Source organism: Mytilus galloprovincialis, chromosome 8, assembly GCF_965363235.1.
Source record: "Mytilus galloprovincialis chromosome 8, xbMytGall1.hap1.1, whole genome shotgun sequence".
NCBI classification, from domain to species: domain Eukaryota; kingdom Metazoa; phylum Mollusca; class Bivalvia; order Mytilida; family Mytilidae; genus Mytilus; species Mytilus galloprovincialis.
In genome coordinates this window covers 35,861,409-35,880,577 of record NC_134845.1, presented here as the reverse complement: position 1 = coordinate 35,880,577, position 19,169 = coordinate 35,861,409, and the positions used below count along the sequence as shown (strand labels likewise).

The 19,169-nt window shown below is 29.8% G+C and overlaps 1 protein-coding gene across 4 annotated transcripts in view; it reads left to right on the top strand.

Moving 5' to 3' along the window:
- LOC143085672 (calpain-15-like) overlaps positions 1–18,965 on the top strand; it is a 38,307-nt gene extending 19,342 nt beyond the window's left edge. For all 4 annotated transcript variants that reach the window (XM_076262158.1, XM_076262160.1, XM_076262162.1 and 1 more), the window contains exons 3-13: positions 2,052–2,257; positions 3,181–3,364; positions 5,769–5,913; positions 6,564–6,633; positions 7,003–7,128; positions 8,196–8,357; positions 9,079–9,240; positions 11,038–11,234; positions 13,628–13,785; positions 14,239–14,417; positions 14,949–18,965. In XM_076262158.1, coding sequence (XP_076118273.1) covers positions 2,052–2,257; positions 3,181–3,364; positions 5,769–5,913; positions 6,564–6,633; positions 7,003–7,128; positions 8,196–8,357; positions 9,079–9,240; positions 11,038–11,234; positions 13,628–13,785; positions 14,239–14,417; positions 14,949–15,129 — 1,770 coding nt within the window. In that variant the 3' untranslated portion in view covers positions 15,130–18,965. The remainder of the gene's footprint in view (positions 1–2,051; positions 2,258–3,180; positions 3,365–5,768; positions 5,914–6,563; positions 6,634–7,002; positions 7,129–8,195; positions 8,358–9,078; positions 9,241–11,037; positions 11,235–13,627; positions 13,786–14,238; positions 14,418–14,948) is intronic.
- Positions 18,966–19,169: the final 204 nt, after the last annotated feature.

Here is a 19,169-nt window from a genome sequence, read left to right as displayed (position 1 = left end):
ATGGTCGGGTTGTTGTCTCTTTGATACATTTCCCATTTCCATTCTCAATGTTGCTTATCATGCTTATCAGTATCCCAGTTAGTAAAGGATCTAGATGACTATATATTAAATACATTAAAACATACTGAGATCAGCCAATCCTTTTAAAAACTATAAAAAAACAAATATTTTATATTAAACTTGAATTGATCATATATTTATAGGATTTCCTCACTGAAACACATTTTACTACATATTTATAGTATGGTTTGTAAATGAAAAGTTAGTGCAATTTCAAGGTTGGCAGGCTTTGAGAAAATTCACATATAATATATAAACACTGATAAAGGTAGGCAAATGTTATTGAAATCAAAACCTATGATCTCCTTTAAAAAAAACCACAACTATTTAAGCCTAAGGAAATAAAGAATTTATTTGATGTGAATGGTTAAGAAAACCTGATACACTGGTGACATTTGTCAAATCAAAGTAGGGTGAAGTGTTGATTACATTTGGTAACACATTTGTACATTCTTTAACCTTGATGGATGACATAATAGGTGGAAACACTTTAAAGTGTCGGCTTGTCAATTGCTAAGTTATTGTTTTAGGTTAAAATACTTACATTTGACTTACTAGGAGAAATTCTCTTTTTTTCAAATTTATATTAAACATGTTGTGATGATGTTAAAAAAAATTCTAAACATAAGCCACGTTAGCTATCATGGCTATCATTAGTCATAACTACCACTTTTCAGGTTTTACAATTCTAGAGAAATAACCAAAACCATCAACAATAGTATAAACTTATTCATCATTATATGGATAAAAATTGTTGTCATTGATATAGTAATAAGAAGAAAAAGTGAGTCTTGAATTTATGACAAATAGATGACATTCCCTCAGGTCACCCCCTCCCATTTGATATTAAAAATGTTATGTCAATGGAAACAAACTTCCCAAAAAAATTAGAAATAAGCATTTTCTTTTGGATATAAAACTCATTATTTTAATAAAACATTTTATATAATTAACCCTACAGTGTACTATAGCTAATACCTGGAAAAAAAAACCCACAAAGAGTGTTGTTACAATTGTACATGTGTATGCACAAACATAACAAAGTCGTGACAAAATATTGTCATTGTTACACTTTAAAGCATGTATTATTTTTGCAGTAAGACTTGTGAATTGCTCACATACAAAACACCATGTCTGTGTTATATAGAATGAATAGACATAAATTCGATGAATGATCATTATTAGTACACAAAGCATTTAATTACACAAATGATCTTTTTTTAAACTCAAAAGAACTAATAGTTTCTCATAAAGAAGTTATTTAAAAACCCTATAGAACTTAACATACAGACAGTTTAACCGATTAAATATATCACTTCCTTAAATATGCAAATTTTGACGCAATAAAAGAACCAAATACTTTTTATATACAGTGCCTTAGGTTTTCTGGTTTTGAATTACACATACATACATGTAAACATGTTATTGTAAATATTTCGGTAAAAGTTCAAGCAATTCTTCAATAGAATTAATCAGAATTAATAAAATATGAAAATTGATAATAAGAATACTATATAAATACATAAAGATATCTAATACCCAATGACAGCCCGGTCACAGCCGGACCAGAGATATAGGCCGCTTTTACCAAGAAAGAACAAAAACTTAAACCTATGGACAGTCATTCTTCCCTAAGACTATCAGGGGTTGGAATCAACTTCTAGCGAAAACAACATCAGATGACTCGATAGAGGGTTTCAGAGCTGCTCTGAAAACAAACTCCTGAAAACAAACTCTGGAAGGAAGTGAACAGCATAGAGTGTATATAATTTTAATTGTAAATTAGCGAATGTTTTAAATGTATATAACTTTGAAAGGACTTGCTGCCTTGCCCAGCAATGTGCTAAGACGTTTTCGCTTGACAATTCACATTCAGTATGAATTCAGTTCCTTACTTGGAAGAAACAGAAGATAAAATATTTCTTGATTTAGTGATTCCTTGAACATATTTGGACACATTGTACATGTACATGTAATATATTTATTTTCAGAATGATGAACAGTTTGTTGATGACTCATTCCCTCCTGAATCTAAATCTTTATTTTGTGATGAGACCCAGCCTTTTACTAACACACCTATAGCATGGTGTCGCCCTAAAGAAGTTGCTGGTGCCCCTGGGGAGGGCAAGATAGGATGGAAGATTTACAGAACACCTATGCCAGAGGATATATCTCAGGGAGTCTTAGGAAACTGTTGGTAAGTCACATGTTTTATGTGTTTAAGAGTTTTTTCTCTATCCTTTAGATACTTTAGATACTTTATTTTCTAAACAACTAAATACAAGTTTACAGAGAAACATACAAAAAAATACATATACAATAGTTAAGGTAAACAAATACAGTAACTTTTTTAAAAGTACAAAATTAAGATTTACATACATGTAGTCTATACACCATGGTTCATGTTGATGAAAGTTAAACTGGGGAAAAAAGAAAATTAATATTCTGTTCTTCATCTCAAAGCCATAGTGTGATTTTAACATGGTGAAGACACTAACACCTTTCTGATTTAAACAGGTTTTTTTCACCAGAAAAAATGACAAAAAAAGCTGAAAAGGACCTAACAGGCAAATGACGATACACAAAATACAACATAGAAAAGTAAAAACTGAGCAACAGGAACGTTACCAAGAACTGGGGGGGGACCTATAATTGTCTTCTATCTCATTTGGTCTCTGGTGAAGAGTTGTCTCATTGGCAATCATACCATGCACTTCCTCTTATTTTTATAATGTTTTATTTCATTGACTTTAGTGTATATAACTTAGGGAACTAGTTATTTATTTCACATTTCGTTTTATATTTCTTATATTACTTATGATTTTGTATACACAGGTCATTGCACACTGTTACAGCAGTTGAAATTAATAGCCTCAAGTTTATTGTCTGGGCTACTGAATGTTTTCCTGTCATTTAGTTGAACATTTAGACATTTTAATAATAAAAAAAAACTTGTCATGGCTACCAGCCCCTGTGCTACTAATTATTTACTCTTTTAACCTTTAATCAATACTGTATGTTTAAGAAGAAAGAAAAAAATCTTGTTTTAATGACAACAGTTTCCATGGCCTTTAATATGTATGACAATTTCACACAAATAATTGCAGAGCTCTTTTTCAGGTTTTTGAGTGCCTTAGCAGTATTAGCAGAAAGACCCAACTTGGTAGAAAACATTATATTAACAAAGGAATATTGTCCTCAAGGAGCGTATCAAGTTCGGTTATGTAAAGACGGCAAGTGGCAGATAGTTCTGATTGACGATCTCCTACCATGTGGAATGCATAATAACTTGGTTTTCTCACAGGTAATTTACATATCTGAGCAGGTAATACATATTATTATACATGTACCTTACATATATTTCAAACAATTCTATTGGGTAAAATGTTATCACGTGACATGGAATAATTCAGTTAATATTCATTCAATTGCAAGGAAGAACAAATAATCCTAAAAAATTACACCAGCGTTGAATAACCCTATTATTCACCGGCAAATAACCTTTTTAGCTTGTTTATTTGTACCCATGAAAATAACGTCACAGACGTAAATAAACAAAATGGCAACGTTCAAGTTACAGGAAGCCCATTGATCGAGAGAAGAGGAAATAAGGTTTTTGACGTGCATCTTGTGCCGATGATATCTCTCATAACGGACCTTTTCAGGGCCATCAATATTTTACAACAAGAATCTACCTTTGTTGTACATTCAAGAATTCTAAGACACAAATTACATGTATTTTTGAACGTCAACTTTTGTTTGTTACCGACTTAAGTAAGGGTAAGTGCTTTTACAATGATTCAAAATGCCCTTACACTGTTAGTTCGATATAATAAAACAATTGTGGACCCTTAGAAGCGATGAATATCCAAAATTATCAACCCTTAAAAGTTATTTCACTTCGGGCTGTGCCCTCAGTGAAATGACCTTCTCGTAGTGACAATTTTGGATATTCACCTTTTCAACGGGCCATAATTGTATATTGTTTCACAGGTAATTAACATATCAGAGCAGGTAATACATGTATTAAGCAAAGCAAGTGGAACATGATATCTTTACCATGTGGAATGCATAATATCTCGGGTTTCTCACAGGTAATATGCATATTAGGCAAAACAGGCATTACTGATATATTGTTGATACATTTATTTTTGTGCATACTGACTTTCATGGATAGAGGGAAGTTGTATCCTCCAGGGATACTTTATTTTGCGGCAGTAACAAATTCTGCACATAAGCCTTTAGGACATTTGTACACTTTAATTCATGGTTTACCCTTACTCTCCAAATTACCAAAAGTTATTACTCTTTGCCTGTATTTTCTCTAGTAGTTTGTGTATAACATGCATAAGTTGTATAGCTTTGAAACCTGACAGATAGTGTTGGTAAAATTGTTTTGCAGCTGCTTTCATTTTAAAATATCAACAGTTTGAATGAATGGTATCAAAAATGTAGAAAATTTATGCATGAACAGAAATTCAATTGTTGAATCATCAAAAACACATAAAAATTAACATAAGCAAATGAATTCACAGGTTATTGATTTCAAAATTGGTCTCAGTTTCAATCGTTTGTTTTTCTCAAGGTAAACACGACAAGTTCAATGCAATAATAAAATACACAGGTCACAGGTGCAGACATTCCATGTTAATGATGTCAAGCATTTTAGTCTGATTATAATCATAATTTATTTGACAATAAACTTTGGTATTTTGTCCATTTTGATTTGCTTAAGGCTAGGTGGCTTGTGTGGTTTATGGCTATAAGTAATAAAAAGTAGAAAATGATCATATTTGATAACCCCTTAAATGTATAAATATTATTGTCAGATAACTTCAGCTGGAATTTATCATCTGTTTATAAGTTGTTCAATGATTTAGCATAAATGGTTGACTTCTGTCGGAGAAGGTTTTTGGGGTAATAAAGGATGAATACAAATAGAAATTAGTTTGAAAATGAAAGATTAATCAAAAGTTGTAGCAAACTTAGAAAGAAAGTCTAGAGAAAACAAAGACTTTGATTTGAAAAATAAAAATCAATTAGTGCACTTTCCATCTGGTGAATTTTATTTCCATTGTTTTCTATGCATGAACTCTTTAAAAACTAAAAAAAGACATTTAGACAATGAACAAGATCAGACATTGAAATCTGACTTAACTGATCCAGGAACAGATATACAATAATTTTACTTGTTAATTCACAAAGAACCTTTAAGGTGATATTTTTGTTTGAGAAATTAGCAATCTTTTTCTGAAATGAATTGGCATACCATACCTTCAGGATGATAAAAAGGGTCAATATTCTTGCATTCAGATTATCTGTATAAACATGATAAACATGTCTGTTTAAGAGGGTAAAAGGGTAAAGGTGATGATTACTACATCAACTGTATAAAAAGGATAAATGCCGTTAAAGGACCCCAATTTCATTTATAGTAAATAAATAGTTCCTGTGATGAAATACTTCAATAATTTTGAAAATATAAGCTTGAATGAATAATAAAAAATAAATTTATTTTCGGTCACAGCAGAATGTAGCATTTAAACAAAAGAACCTCTCTGAACCAAAATGTTGTACTAAGGCATAAGATGAATATCCATCAATTGTTAAGCTGTAATATGGACAAAGTTTTCACTGCTGAAGGGTTCAGTCTAGGCATTTTTTTTTTCATCTAAATTTTGCTAATTCTTCTATTTGATATTTAATAGGCCAAGAGAAAACAATTATGGGTTGCCTTGATAGAGAAGGCAATGGCAAAACTTCATGGTTGTTACGAATCATTGGTGGCAGGCAAATGTATAGAAGGGTTGTCTACCCTGACAGGTGCTCCTTGTGAAAGTATTGAACTTCAGCGTAAGTATAAATAGCACTTCTTCGAGACCTTTATTTTGAAATTCTGTCAGTTTTTCTTTTAGATTATATTGATTATTGAATCTAACAGTAATTTTAAAACAACCATTCCAATTTGATTTTAATGAATCTATCTTTGACTCAAAGAAATCCCAAAATTATTTCATTTTCAACTGAATGTAAGATAATGGTGTGCTGTTAGCATTGCATGTTCTTTATTAATGAAACCATTTGAAGTGAGGTTTAAGGTGGTACCCAACACCTTGACTAAAATTAATTTTGCTCGTTTAATTTTCATAAAAATTTTTACAAAATATTTACTTTGACCCTTTGACAAAATATAAAAATTTCAAAAACTTGAACTAACCACTTTCTCGGAAACAATTGGTTGGATATGTAGCAGTTTGAAAAACGCTAATTTTGATCAATGGAAAGCTTTATATTTCTTTAACAACATAATATGATTAAAACATTTAGCTGATTTTTCAGAGTTATCTCCCTGTAGTGTTGGGTTCCACCGTAAACATTTTCAGAGAAGACAATCCATATTTGTTCCCTTTTCTGGTTTTACTGGCGATGAATACAGTCTTGAGTGTGCTGTTTGTCATTGAAAGTTGAGCACTATTTAATGTAGAATACTTTGGCTTTTGAAGGTAAAGATAGAGAAGAAGATATTGACCCAGATATTATATGGGCTAGATTATTGAGTTCTAGGGAGTCTGGGTAAGATTTACTCAACTGAGTTAGGCATAGATTCAGATAAGCTGATGAAATCATACAAGTCTTTCCAAAACTCTTTATATATATATGATAGATTTGTGTGAAATTAAAAAAATACACATCAGCAAAATTTACTTTTGACACTATTTCACTTGAAAGAAGATGGTCAGAAAAAAAATTGATATAAGAAAATAAAGGTGTAGGTATTTTGTTTCGAATTACACTGTATTTGTTTTTATTTGGAAAATTTCAGCTCATGACATTAATTTCTTTACATTCAAATCATCATTTAGCCACTATGAAAGACATTAGAAAACCATTTCAAATAATTTTCAGAGCAATCACATAAAGCAGAAACTTTTTTTTATTTAGGTTTTTGATGGGAGCATCTTGTGGTGGAGGGACAATGAAGACAGATGAAGAAGTGTATGAGAACCTGGGACTAAGACCAAGACATGCTTACTCCATCTTAGATGTACAAAATATAGAAACAAATAGGTAAATATATATCTAATATGTAGAACTTAGGACTAAGACCAAGACATGCTTACTCCATCTTAGATGTACAAAATATAGAAACAAATAGGTAAATATATATCTAATATGTAGAACTTATGACTACGACAGAGACATGCTTACTCCATCTTAGATGTACAAAATATAGAAACAAATAGGTAAATATATATCTAATATGTAGAACTTAGGACTACGACCAAGACATGCTTACTCCATCTTAGATGTACAAAATATAGAAACAAATAGGTAAATATATATCTAATATGTAGAACTTAGGACTACGACCAAGACATGCTTACTCCATCTTAGATGTACAAAATATAGAAACAAATAGGTAAATATATATCTAATATGTAGAACTTATGACTACGACAGAGACATGCTTACTCCATCTTAGATGTACATAATATGGAAACTAATAGGTAAAGATATATCCAATATGTAGAATTAAGGACTACGAAATTTGTGTAATCTCATTCTGCATGAATCCAGAAATTTTAAAAAGATATCAAACATGGAAACTTCCTGAAAACATACATCTGAGTTTTTTCTCACTCTATTACAACATGCACAATGAAATTAATTTACCATTGATCAGATGAATAGAATAGTAAGCTAACTTTGAGTAAAAGAGGCAATGGGGTTATCAAATAAAAAAAAACAATAACCCAACACTGACAGCCATAGGTCATCAAAACCCTAAACTCCTAACAATATGACAGGGTCTTTTTAAAAGTACATACAATACCAAAATTAAGACAAGTTATACATCAATCCAATGGAGATAAGAAATCTACACAAATTCCATAAATGCAGAAAACAGGGTCACTGCCAAGTTTTGGTGTGATAGGCACATAAAAGTTGTTGGGCAGAATGTTAATGATAGTCAAAAGTCCTGTCTGAATGTCACACATACAACCCTACGGATGATAATGTAGATATCAGAATTTATAATCTATTAATTTACGTGCATATAGTCAACTTTAAAAGGATCAGCCAGAACTAAAAGCTATGTTTTTGTCTTACCAAGAATAAATTTTCGTCCACAGGTTGATAAGACTTAGAAATCCATGGGGCCGATTTTCCTGGATGGGAGACTGGTCAGATAAATCTCCATTGTGGAATAAGATAAGTTCAGCAGCTAGAGAGGAGATAATGTTACATGGTGGTACTGAGGGCGTATTCTGGATCTCATTAGAAGATCTACTCAAGTAAGTTTGTAATTTATTTATTACAGCTGATTTCAATGAGTATGTAAATTAAAGGTGATATCTTTGGTTAGCCTGCTTGCTAGCTGAACCATGTAGTCATTGTTATGTTAGGTAAACTACCTTTCTTTAAAAGTAAACTAGTCCTACAGATAACCAATCTATCTGTCTCTAGGACTAGGCTAATTCGTAAGTAGGGTAGTATACCTTATCTAACAATGACTTCACAGTTCAGCTAGCAAGCAAGCTAGCCAAAGATATTACCTCTAGCTACATACTAACTGAAATCAGCTGTTATACTGTAAATTCAGATATTATTGAGTTCATTGAATATTGCAGTTTTTTTAAGAATGGTCAAAAATGTAAAAGTAATTATTGGGATTTCAGAAAAATCTGCATACAGAAATAAATGTATCTGATATCTAAATGCAGGTTCTTATTATTTTGATACATGTCCACAGTTTCGTTATTTGCAAAAATAAAAACCTCAACATAATTTCTAAATTTACAGTAATTGAAACTAAATTCAATTACACTTGCATTGTTTTATAGATATTTAATTACCTTGGCATCTGATGTAGTCATATACACTTCCATTATCATCCTATATTTTTTGCAAAGGAAAGCTTGGCTTTACTGTTTTAGAAGTAAACAAAATTATTTAAATAAGAAGCTTAATTTATGGTTTCTTCATGACAATAAAAAATTTGAATTTTGTTTTCAGATATTTCGACAGTGTAGATATCTGTAAGGTGAGACCTGATTGGAGAGAGACCAGGGTTGATGGGACATTTCCTGTAAATGCTAGAGAGGACTTTAAGATGGTTAGATTAACTGTATTTTATACATCAGAAGTAGAAGTTGGGGTCTTCCAGGAAGGTGTAAGGTAGGTTATTATACTCTTGATTGATGATTAAGTCATTACTATTGGTTTATTTATTTTGGTTGGTACCAATTTTTCATGGATTAAGGAAAAAGGGTATTATGGTGGATATTTGATTTCGTCGTTTTACAAAAGTCTGTATGCAAGCCTATAGAAAATATGTACTTCTTTGAACATCAAATTCCTGGATTATCTATGCTCAAGAAATCCATGAAAATTAGTATTCCACAATTACTATTGAATCCACAGTCATAGAATGTTTCTTTAATATCTCTACAGTGTTCTCCCCAGAAATTTTGTATAGCATCACATTTTGCGTAAAAAAAAATAACTGTATTTTTTTTTAATGTCGTTTGTCGCGTCGCGTTGATGCTGTATTTCCTTTGTATGTTTTAAGTTATATTGTTCAATTCATAACTGAGAATACAATTAAACTTTAACCACAAAAACAGTTGTTTCAGTTTATGTTTTCTTTATTCATTTATAGTTACAGAATTATTTTTTTCCTCTTGTGCCAAATAAAAATTAAATATGTGGTTTCAGTTACCCAACAATAAGTCAAATGAATGAATGGTTCATTATAGATCAACCTGTATATATACAAAACTAAATATATAGTACACAAAATTAACTATTTTTTATATTATATCAAGTAAAAAAAAAGTAGCAAAAAAAAATCAATTTAAAAACTTTTTTTTATCATGTTTATGAAATTCATTGTTTCATGGCACTCAATGAATTAGTCCCAGTTGTTTCTTATCTTTACATCAAAATAATATGTATTTTTAACAAAGTTATCTAACAAATAGTCTGTTAATGCGTAGTTTTCTCTATTGGTATATTTTTTCTGTCTACTGTCCATCTGTTGGCATTATCGTGAAAATGCGGATTTTTGTCATATCTGTTCCGGTTCCGATCCGTAGTTTACACAAAAATGTGCAATGGCGGCCGTAGAAAAATTTACGAAAATGAGTCCGAGAATAAACATTGTTTGACAAGAGATTGTCAATGAATAAGACGCTTTTAATGCATTAAATGGATCAAACATAAACTTAAGCCAATTATGATAACTTTTTAAGGAAGTATTAAACTTATTTTAGCTCTAAACCAAAATTCTCGCTCTCGTATTAACGGAAGAGAAAGAAAGTAATTTTTGGAGAGTTGCACAAATAAACGACCTTTTTAAAAAAAAAAAAAAAATTGTTTCAATCTTTGAAATTTCGTAATACAAAACGTAGATTTCGAATTGTTTTGTGATTGCATTTTTCCATGTCGAAATTGGCGATTGCAGACACGTGTATTAGTCATGTCACAAGTGTCAGCTTGGGATATTCGCATCCAAACAGTTATCACCCTGAGGGCAATTAACACCTAGCTATTTAATCTCTTAATTGCCTTTAGTGTCGACTTGAAGGGATTACAATTAAAGGTGATATAATTTTTATGATCATAATCGATAATGGTTGAAAGTTCAAAATTGAGGACAAGTAAAATAGCATCTCCAAAATAATTATAGCGTTGCGGGAATAATTATAGCGTCGCGGGAATTATTATAGCATCACGGTGAAAAAATATAGCGTCGCGGTAGCTAAAACGGCCTGGGGAGAACACTGTCTCTATAAGATTAAGATAAATGATTAAACAATTGCATTTCCAAGAAAAAAGAATATGTCTTAGTACAAATTTTCATATTGTTTGCATGTTTGAATCTTATAAAACATGAAAGAATTCCGAGATAGCAGCCCCATATGTACTCAAATAGTTACTCAGTTTCACAATGTATCTTAATTATATTAACAGAGGAAATGATAATGGTAAACAATCAACGGCTGACCTCAGTGTACTGATACTCAGGGACTCCTCTAGCCCAACTCAAGCCTTTGGACCTTTGGTAACCAGTAGTAAGCGGCAACTTAAGAGTTTTGTTGGATGCAGAGCTATGTTAGAACCAGGGGAATATGTTGTGGTTACTATTGCCTTCAATATATGGACATTAAGTAAGTATAAACTATTGGGTTTGAAGAAACTGATTCCTTAAGAATGATTCTTGTTATTTTCTTAGCCTAGTTCAATTTATTTGAGGTAAAAACATATTTGTAACACGTTTCAATTGGAAAAATGATTAAAATATTTGAAATCAGCATTATTGCAAACACCATTTAAATAAACAAATACACAGTAAATAATTTATCTTGGTAAAGGAGTACTCAAATGTTTGTATGTACACTTTTACAGTGAGTTGCTTATAGGTGTTACTGTAAAACTTTACCTATAGCTCAACCTGTTTTTAAAATTGACAACACAATAGGGACATTTAAATTGACCAGTTGGTATTGTTAGATTTAAATCTACCTTGATGCTACCTGTAAAGATTTTTATTCACCTAACCCAAAGTTTCAGCATGCTTTTTTCCTGAACTTTTTCTTACCTAGGATTATTCTATTAAAAAATTGATAGGGAAGAAAATAGTTTTGGTTTTCATTATTTTAAATCCCTGATATATATAATTTATCTATTTTTTACCTAAAATTCTAAATCAGTAAAAGATTAAATTAAATATGTATTACTATGTTTGAAAATTAAACTGTTTTTACACACTAAATGCTTCTTTAAAATTCTAACCCTTATATATAGTATTGTCCAGCTGCCAGTGAAACAAGAAATAGCTGTTCAGGTGTTTACAGTTTAAATTTTCAGATGGATATGTTGTTCATTTCTTCACATGTCCCTTCAAGATTCTCATTTTGGATTATTATTTGCAATGTTTGAAATCTTTTGGTGTCATTGTGCATACAAAATTGGATTTATTTTATTTGAATTCACTTCTTAGATTTTTTATAGCAATTTTGCTTCTTAAAATGTGATGTGTTTTTTTCAAGATTTTATTGTCATGAAGGACATCAAGGAGGAAATAATTCATTCAAACTGTTTTGTGGGGCTTACATATGATGTTGTACATGTAAAATTCGAAAATAAGTTTGGAGTATACCTTGCTGTGTTTTTTCTTTGAAATCTATTATAATATTAGTGGGACTTTTGTGCATAAAATACTGTGTTTGCTCAAGGAAATTCAAATTTTCATATGATGGGATTTAGTTATGTTAAAGATTAAAAAATTTCAAAACTGGAATTCAAGTAGGAGATATAGTGTGAGTTCATCTAACATGTTTCTGTGGCTTTAAATGTGATTTTAAAAACATTCATTATTAATTTGGGATCTATTACAAACTTAAGATGATTTACCATTTAAATGGGATCTTGGAAATGAAATAAAATGTTGAATTAATGCAGTGGATATAGTCTAATCTAGTGATAAAGTGAAAAATGAAAGTAAAATATTCTTAAATATTCCTAACGTGGGGAAATGTTTTAAGTGAATGTGAAATTGGAAATAGTCATTATAAAATTCTGGATCAAATATTGTTTGATTTGGAAATTTATAATAGGAAATGAAATAAAATGTTTACTGTGGATATAGAAAAATCAAGTGATATATAGTAAAAATATAAATAAAATATTACAAAATATTTGTAAAGTGAGGATAACTATTTGGAATATAGTAATGGAAATGATAAAAAAAATTTACAAGATTCTGAATTATGTATAGATTCTGCACCTGTTAAATTAGGATGTATATCATGGGAAGTTAATCAGAATTTATACTATGGATTTAGAAAAAAATCTAGTGAAGTAGTGAAAAATGAATAAAATTGGGAATTATTTAAAAACTTTGGAATTCTGGATGAGATGTCAAATATCAGTGTAAAAAAAAAAATAAAATTGTTTATTCAAATATGATTTTGATGTTTCATAAAGTGAGTGAAATATTACGACTGGATTATTTAGGGTATTAAACACTGCTAGTAGTGGCTATGCAAACATTAAGATGAAATGTAGTGCATTTTAGGCCATGCAATTTTAAATAAACTGCAAGAAAATAACATATATGATATAGTCATTCTTGTTTGGCTTGATAACTCCTAATATTTTGAATGACAGTAAAATAAAAATCTCTCAATAGAATAATCCTAGGTAAGAAAAAGTTCAGGAAAAAAGCATGCTGAAACTTTGGGTTAGGTGAATAAAATTTTTTACAGGTAGCATCAAGGTAGATTTAAATCTAACAATACCAACTGGTCAATTTAAATGTCCCTATTGTATTGTCAATTTTAAAAACAGGTTGAGCTATAGGTAAAGTTTTACAGTAACACCTATAAGCAACTCACTGTAACAGAAGACAATGTTTCTTTGGCGAAAAGCACACATTCGTACTTCAATGTAAATGTAACATTTAAATTTTTCCTGAAAAGAAATATGCAAAAAAGTGTATTTCCAAAAATAATTTGAAATACAGCTGATTAAAAAGGGTGTTTATTATTTGTTTGTGTAGGTACCAAACCTCCAGCACAGAGATGTAATTATGTGATGTCAATACACAGTTCTAAAGCATTGATGGTAGAGGAAGTTATGACAAAGACGAGGAAATATGAATATGCATTAGCTGATGCCATATATCAACTGGCTATTTGTAAAGGAATGAGAGAAGGGGTCAGTAGTAATGACATCTGAAAATATGAAAATGAAAATAATTGTTTTTTTTTTTTTTTTTTTTTAAAGAAAAGTTAGTTCAGGACAAAGAAATATTTTGAAAGAAAAATAATTGTGGTATAAACATTTTGAAAAAAATGTATTGTTCATCTGCTTGAAACTTCCAAACAATTGTAAGATTGAATGTGCAAATGTACAGACCTAGTATTGCTATAATGGACTAAAATGTGCAACAATAAATCATACTATCTGAAATTACAATAAATGTTAAAATAAGAAGATGTGGTATGGTTGTCAATAACAAAAATAGGCCACAGTATAACTACAATATGGCAAAACCTATTACTGGTAAAGACATTAGTTGTCTGCAATATAAATTTAATTGTTTTCCATTTTTAGAAAATCGCTATACTGACCCATTTACAGTAAGTGAGACATACTTTTACATTTTAGATTCGAGAAACAGTGACAGTGTACTCCCTGATGCAGGGCTGGTCAGGAGGTCTATATGTAGTAGAGAATAGATCCCCAGACAGATCTATGCATGTGCAATGTGACTGTAAAGAGAGCACTAATGTTGTATCAACCAGAGGAAATCTGACGTCTGTAGATTCTATACCTCCTCTTCATAGGTAGGTTATAAAGGACTGAAGAAATAGTGGGGTTCTGTTGTTTTATACATTTTTCATATTTGTGGCTTGTGCTGGATATGCATGAAAAAATATACAATATCAAAGATACCAGTCTTATAAATAGGTATGTCAGACATACATTTCTTCTATATAAGACTCATCAGTGGCACTCTATTGAAAACAGTTGGAAGGCCAAATGAAATTGGAACTTGAATAGCATTAAAAACCAATAATTCTGAAAACTATGGCTATGGAAATCTGTTCCTATATTATTTTCTTCTTCATTTTCCACACACATCAATGAACTCAGCTATAGAAAGTATTGCATAGGAATGAAAAATAAAAACAAACAGTAAAATCAAAAAAAGCTGCTATCAACATCTTATTCTTTAAATTACAAAAGACTGAGCAAATAAAATTGGTATCCAACAAATAATAATGAATTCACAGTTCCTAATCTGATTATTTACTGTTCATTTACACAGTCCTCACAAACTTATCATGTATTGATTTATAAATTTATTTTTACAGACAAGTAATAATGATTTTAACACAACTCGAAAGAACAGCACCCTTTCATGTTTCAAGACGACTTCTCCATCGAATGAACATGACACCGACAGGACTTGGAAACTGGGCGCCAGCCGGAGTTAATCATGAACCATACTTAACATTGAATGTGGAAAGTCTACATGCACCAAGACCTTTGTAGTGAAAACCTTTAATATGCAATTACAATATAAAAAAATTCATCAAAAGTGATGTACAGTATATGACGTTGTCTGGTTGTAAAATAAATCAGTAAAACATGTGAAAAGATAAACCTTGTTTAGTCACAGTACCATGCTAAAATCTGAAACAAGTTCCTGTAGCACATCCCTAGGAAGATTCAGTTAAGAAGGGGTTTATTTTGTATGATTTTCTGTATTTACACCATTTAAATGTGGAATTAAAGTAATGTTTTTACATGAGTAGAGTTATTATATGACAATGATATGCAAAATTAAGGAGGCACAATATCAGCAGTAAAATCTGCCTAAACTTGAAAGAAATATTGGGAACAATATAAAAAATACCTCAGAAAATGCAACTGTGCAATTAATTCTAAAATTAGAACAACCAAAACCATAATCATTTAACATTATACCAATCAGATATGCAAATTTCAAATCAGTAGTATTGCAATAAGCCATTAATTGAAATTCATAATTTTCAAGGAGAACAGTAAGATCATGGATACAATCCGATCACTAGTTTAGATCTCAATTTTATTTTAATCATATCAAGATATATCATATGATGTGTAAATAAATTACTATGAATTGCGATGCATAGCACAGGTGTTTAGAAATTATCTCCCTTATTTGTCATCATGAGTTGTTTCCCTTTTTATGGTTGTTTCTTTAGTTGATAACTGTTTTAATGTTCACTGCTGCCTTATTAAGTATAAATTGTGATTATAGAGTGTCATATAACCTAATATTTTTTCAGTATTTAAAAGATGTTATAATCTCAGGTTTTGAAGATGTTTATAAATTGATGTGTCACAAGTGAAAAACCACCTGACATTCTATCAAAATATTTGATTTCTAATCACAATTTTTTTCAAATAATTTTGAAGTGATTTCTTTTCTAAATTTAAGAAAGCATACAGTATAAAACAAATGGTAAAATATAATTTCAACATCTTAATTTTTCCTTCACCAATAAAAACTGGCTGCCAGGAAATAGCCTAAAAAGGGAGCTTAAAAGTGGCATACTAAAACAAAAATCTAAATCAAATTACTACAAATTCATATTTGATAATGAGAAAAAAATTCTCAAATTATGAAAATTGGGAAAGAATCCTTCACAGTAAGTTTTAGTTTTTTTCTTGTGATTTTAAATGAAGTATTTTAAAGACAGCTTCTCATATATGACAATATGCTAAAGAATCTGATTAATATTTGAGGACATGTTAAACATCATTCTATATAAATTTTTTCTTCACTTAGTTGGGAAAATACTCTGTTGATGTTATGTCTATAGTTTCATTTAGATTTGTAACAAATTACACAGTACTTGTAATATCAATTATTTAATGTCATAAAATAGGGCATTTTTGTGATAGAATTCTCATAGTAAGAACAATTTTAAAAACTACTATATATTAAAAGTAGGAGTTTCTTAATCAAACTATTGTTTTAGAGTATTTGTTTTCGAAATAATTTAATATAGATTATGTCAATGAGAAATAGGTAAATGTAGATAAAAGTTTTTCTGAACTTAGAAATTTCGCTTATTCGATCTATATTTTTTGCCTTTCTTATTTAAATGGATGCATCCTGTCTCTGTCAGAAGAAATCTCATTGTCTGTTATTTATGTTTGAATAACTCAATAATAATTCAACATTGCTTTAATGTTTACAATTTTACAATGTTTTTCACGATTGATCTGTGAAAAACAGTTGTATTCCCATCTTTTCCATGGAATGTTTTTTGGTTTTCATATGTTATTTTTTATACTATATGGAGACTGTACAATTCATGAGCTATATATGTTTAAAAGATCTATATGCCGTGGAATGTTTTACTATGTGTTAGGAAGTTTGAGAGACTATTTACTGTAGTTCAGAAAATACTGTGTGCATTTAATAATGTGATTGATTGCTTGTCAACAGACAAAAATGCCAGAATAGATTTCAGGAAAAAGCTGCATTGAAATAAAGCCAACAAACAAATATGAATAAAAACCATCACAAACATTCAGAATTTATTGTATTTGTAAAAAGTAGGGAGGATTTTTTGGATGGAGTTTGTATCCATTTATCTTTAATGTTATTTGATGTATCATGAATTATAATGTTTATAGATCAAAGAAAACTTTGTTATTTCTTTTAATTGTAAATCTATATTTAGCATTAAAACTTACATTTGTGTGATAATCTGTGATATATGTTTTATTTCCATGACAACTTTGTCAATGCCATTCTTAGGTTAAATATACAAGTTAGATCATGTGAATGAAAAACAAATTATATTAAAAGAAAATATAAACCAGATTTTGAAATATAATTTAATGTGTTTGATGACAAAGGCTGGTCGGTTCATGTGCCATGTAGCTTTGGTTTTGATATTACTAAAATATTTAATAGGGTAACATTTTAAGATGAAAATTACATGTATTTAAGAAATCTTTTTTAAAGAATTAAAAATATAAATTTTCATTTGCATTTGAGGATGTACATAGAATTTGCCTTAAATGATGTTTAGTAATCGTAATTACTAAAGTGTGCAATACGAATTTTTAAGGCTATCCCATTTAAATGATAGGATAAGTAGAAAGGCATTTCCAAAATCCCTCTTGCCATCCCCATAGACAACATGGTTGCTGTGAGTAATTTTACATGTACTAAATTGAGTAATAATCATAAATGTCTCACAAATTATGACAAAAAATAAAGTATACTCATTTGAATGGAATAGCTACTAGGTTTTCTTGAGTTATTATTTCGATATATTTTTTATTTTATGGCTGCAATTTGAAGTTGATTTTGGTCATTTTCTTCTCATGGCATCATGCAATTGTCAATTACCATGAATTGAGGTAGAATGTCTCCATATTCATATATTTTAACTACTGTGAAAGAACTTTCATTCGTGGGTATCAACTTTTGTGGTTTGAGCAATTGAGGGTTCTGAATTTCGTGGATTTTATTTTTTTAGAAAGAAATAAAATTTGGTGAAGAAATTGATGTCATCTAAAACAAAAACTAGTGAAAAATAATCAATTATAAATAAGATAATTGTTTTCTGAAATAAGTAAATTCATCTATTCTTTCAAATGATCTAAATTGATGAAAATTGCAAAGAAAATATTTGAATTGTTGCACATTTGTAATATTTTGCTACCAAGAGGTAAGATTAAAAGAGGATTTTATGATGATTTTCAATTTTCTCTGCGTGTTGCTTTCATGTAAATATAAACAAGTTGTTGATACTAAGAAAATGTGATTCAGTGTCACATGAACTGTCAATTCACTTTCTTGAATAAGTATTTTTTTCAGGTATTTTGATATCTTTTATCGTGAAAAATTATGCAAACTAAATTATATCAATTATGTATTTTTCTCAGAGGTGATAGGAACCTAATAAAATACAATATTTCATTGCCACCAAATAGTTCATAGTGCTGTTAGAGGATAATTTATTGCAAAAAATATGGCTTAATGGTGAATGAATGCAAAACTAGATTTCAAGGTTACAAAAAATGAATCTTAAGTTATATTGCTTGAGTTTTAGAACACATATTGTATTTTGAACAGATTTATTTTGTGCAACTGTTTTTAAAGGGAGATAATACCAGAAGTTAATCTTTCTTTATTTTTTTTAATGAAGGGCTGCTAAAATAATGATCATATTCACTATGATATGCACACAAATCTTTGTTAAAAGTATGAAGGATAGTCATATAAATTTCTTATTATCTTAATCATGATATTCATTTTTGTTTATTCATATGCATGTTAGAAGATTTATAAATAGTTAAGAATAAATGTATGAATGATACTTGTTTGTTTTCTTTTTAAGGTGATGTTTTTATCAAAAGTAAATACGATATACAGTATTAGTATATGTATTCTTTGGCTTTGTCTTAATCTTTGTTTCTACAATCTGTTATGAAATCATTAAAGATTAAATTTCTGGTCCAAAAATGACGAATCAAACCAGTGTTTCAATAGGTGTAGGACATCAAAAACAAAATGTTACTTC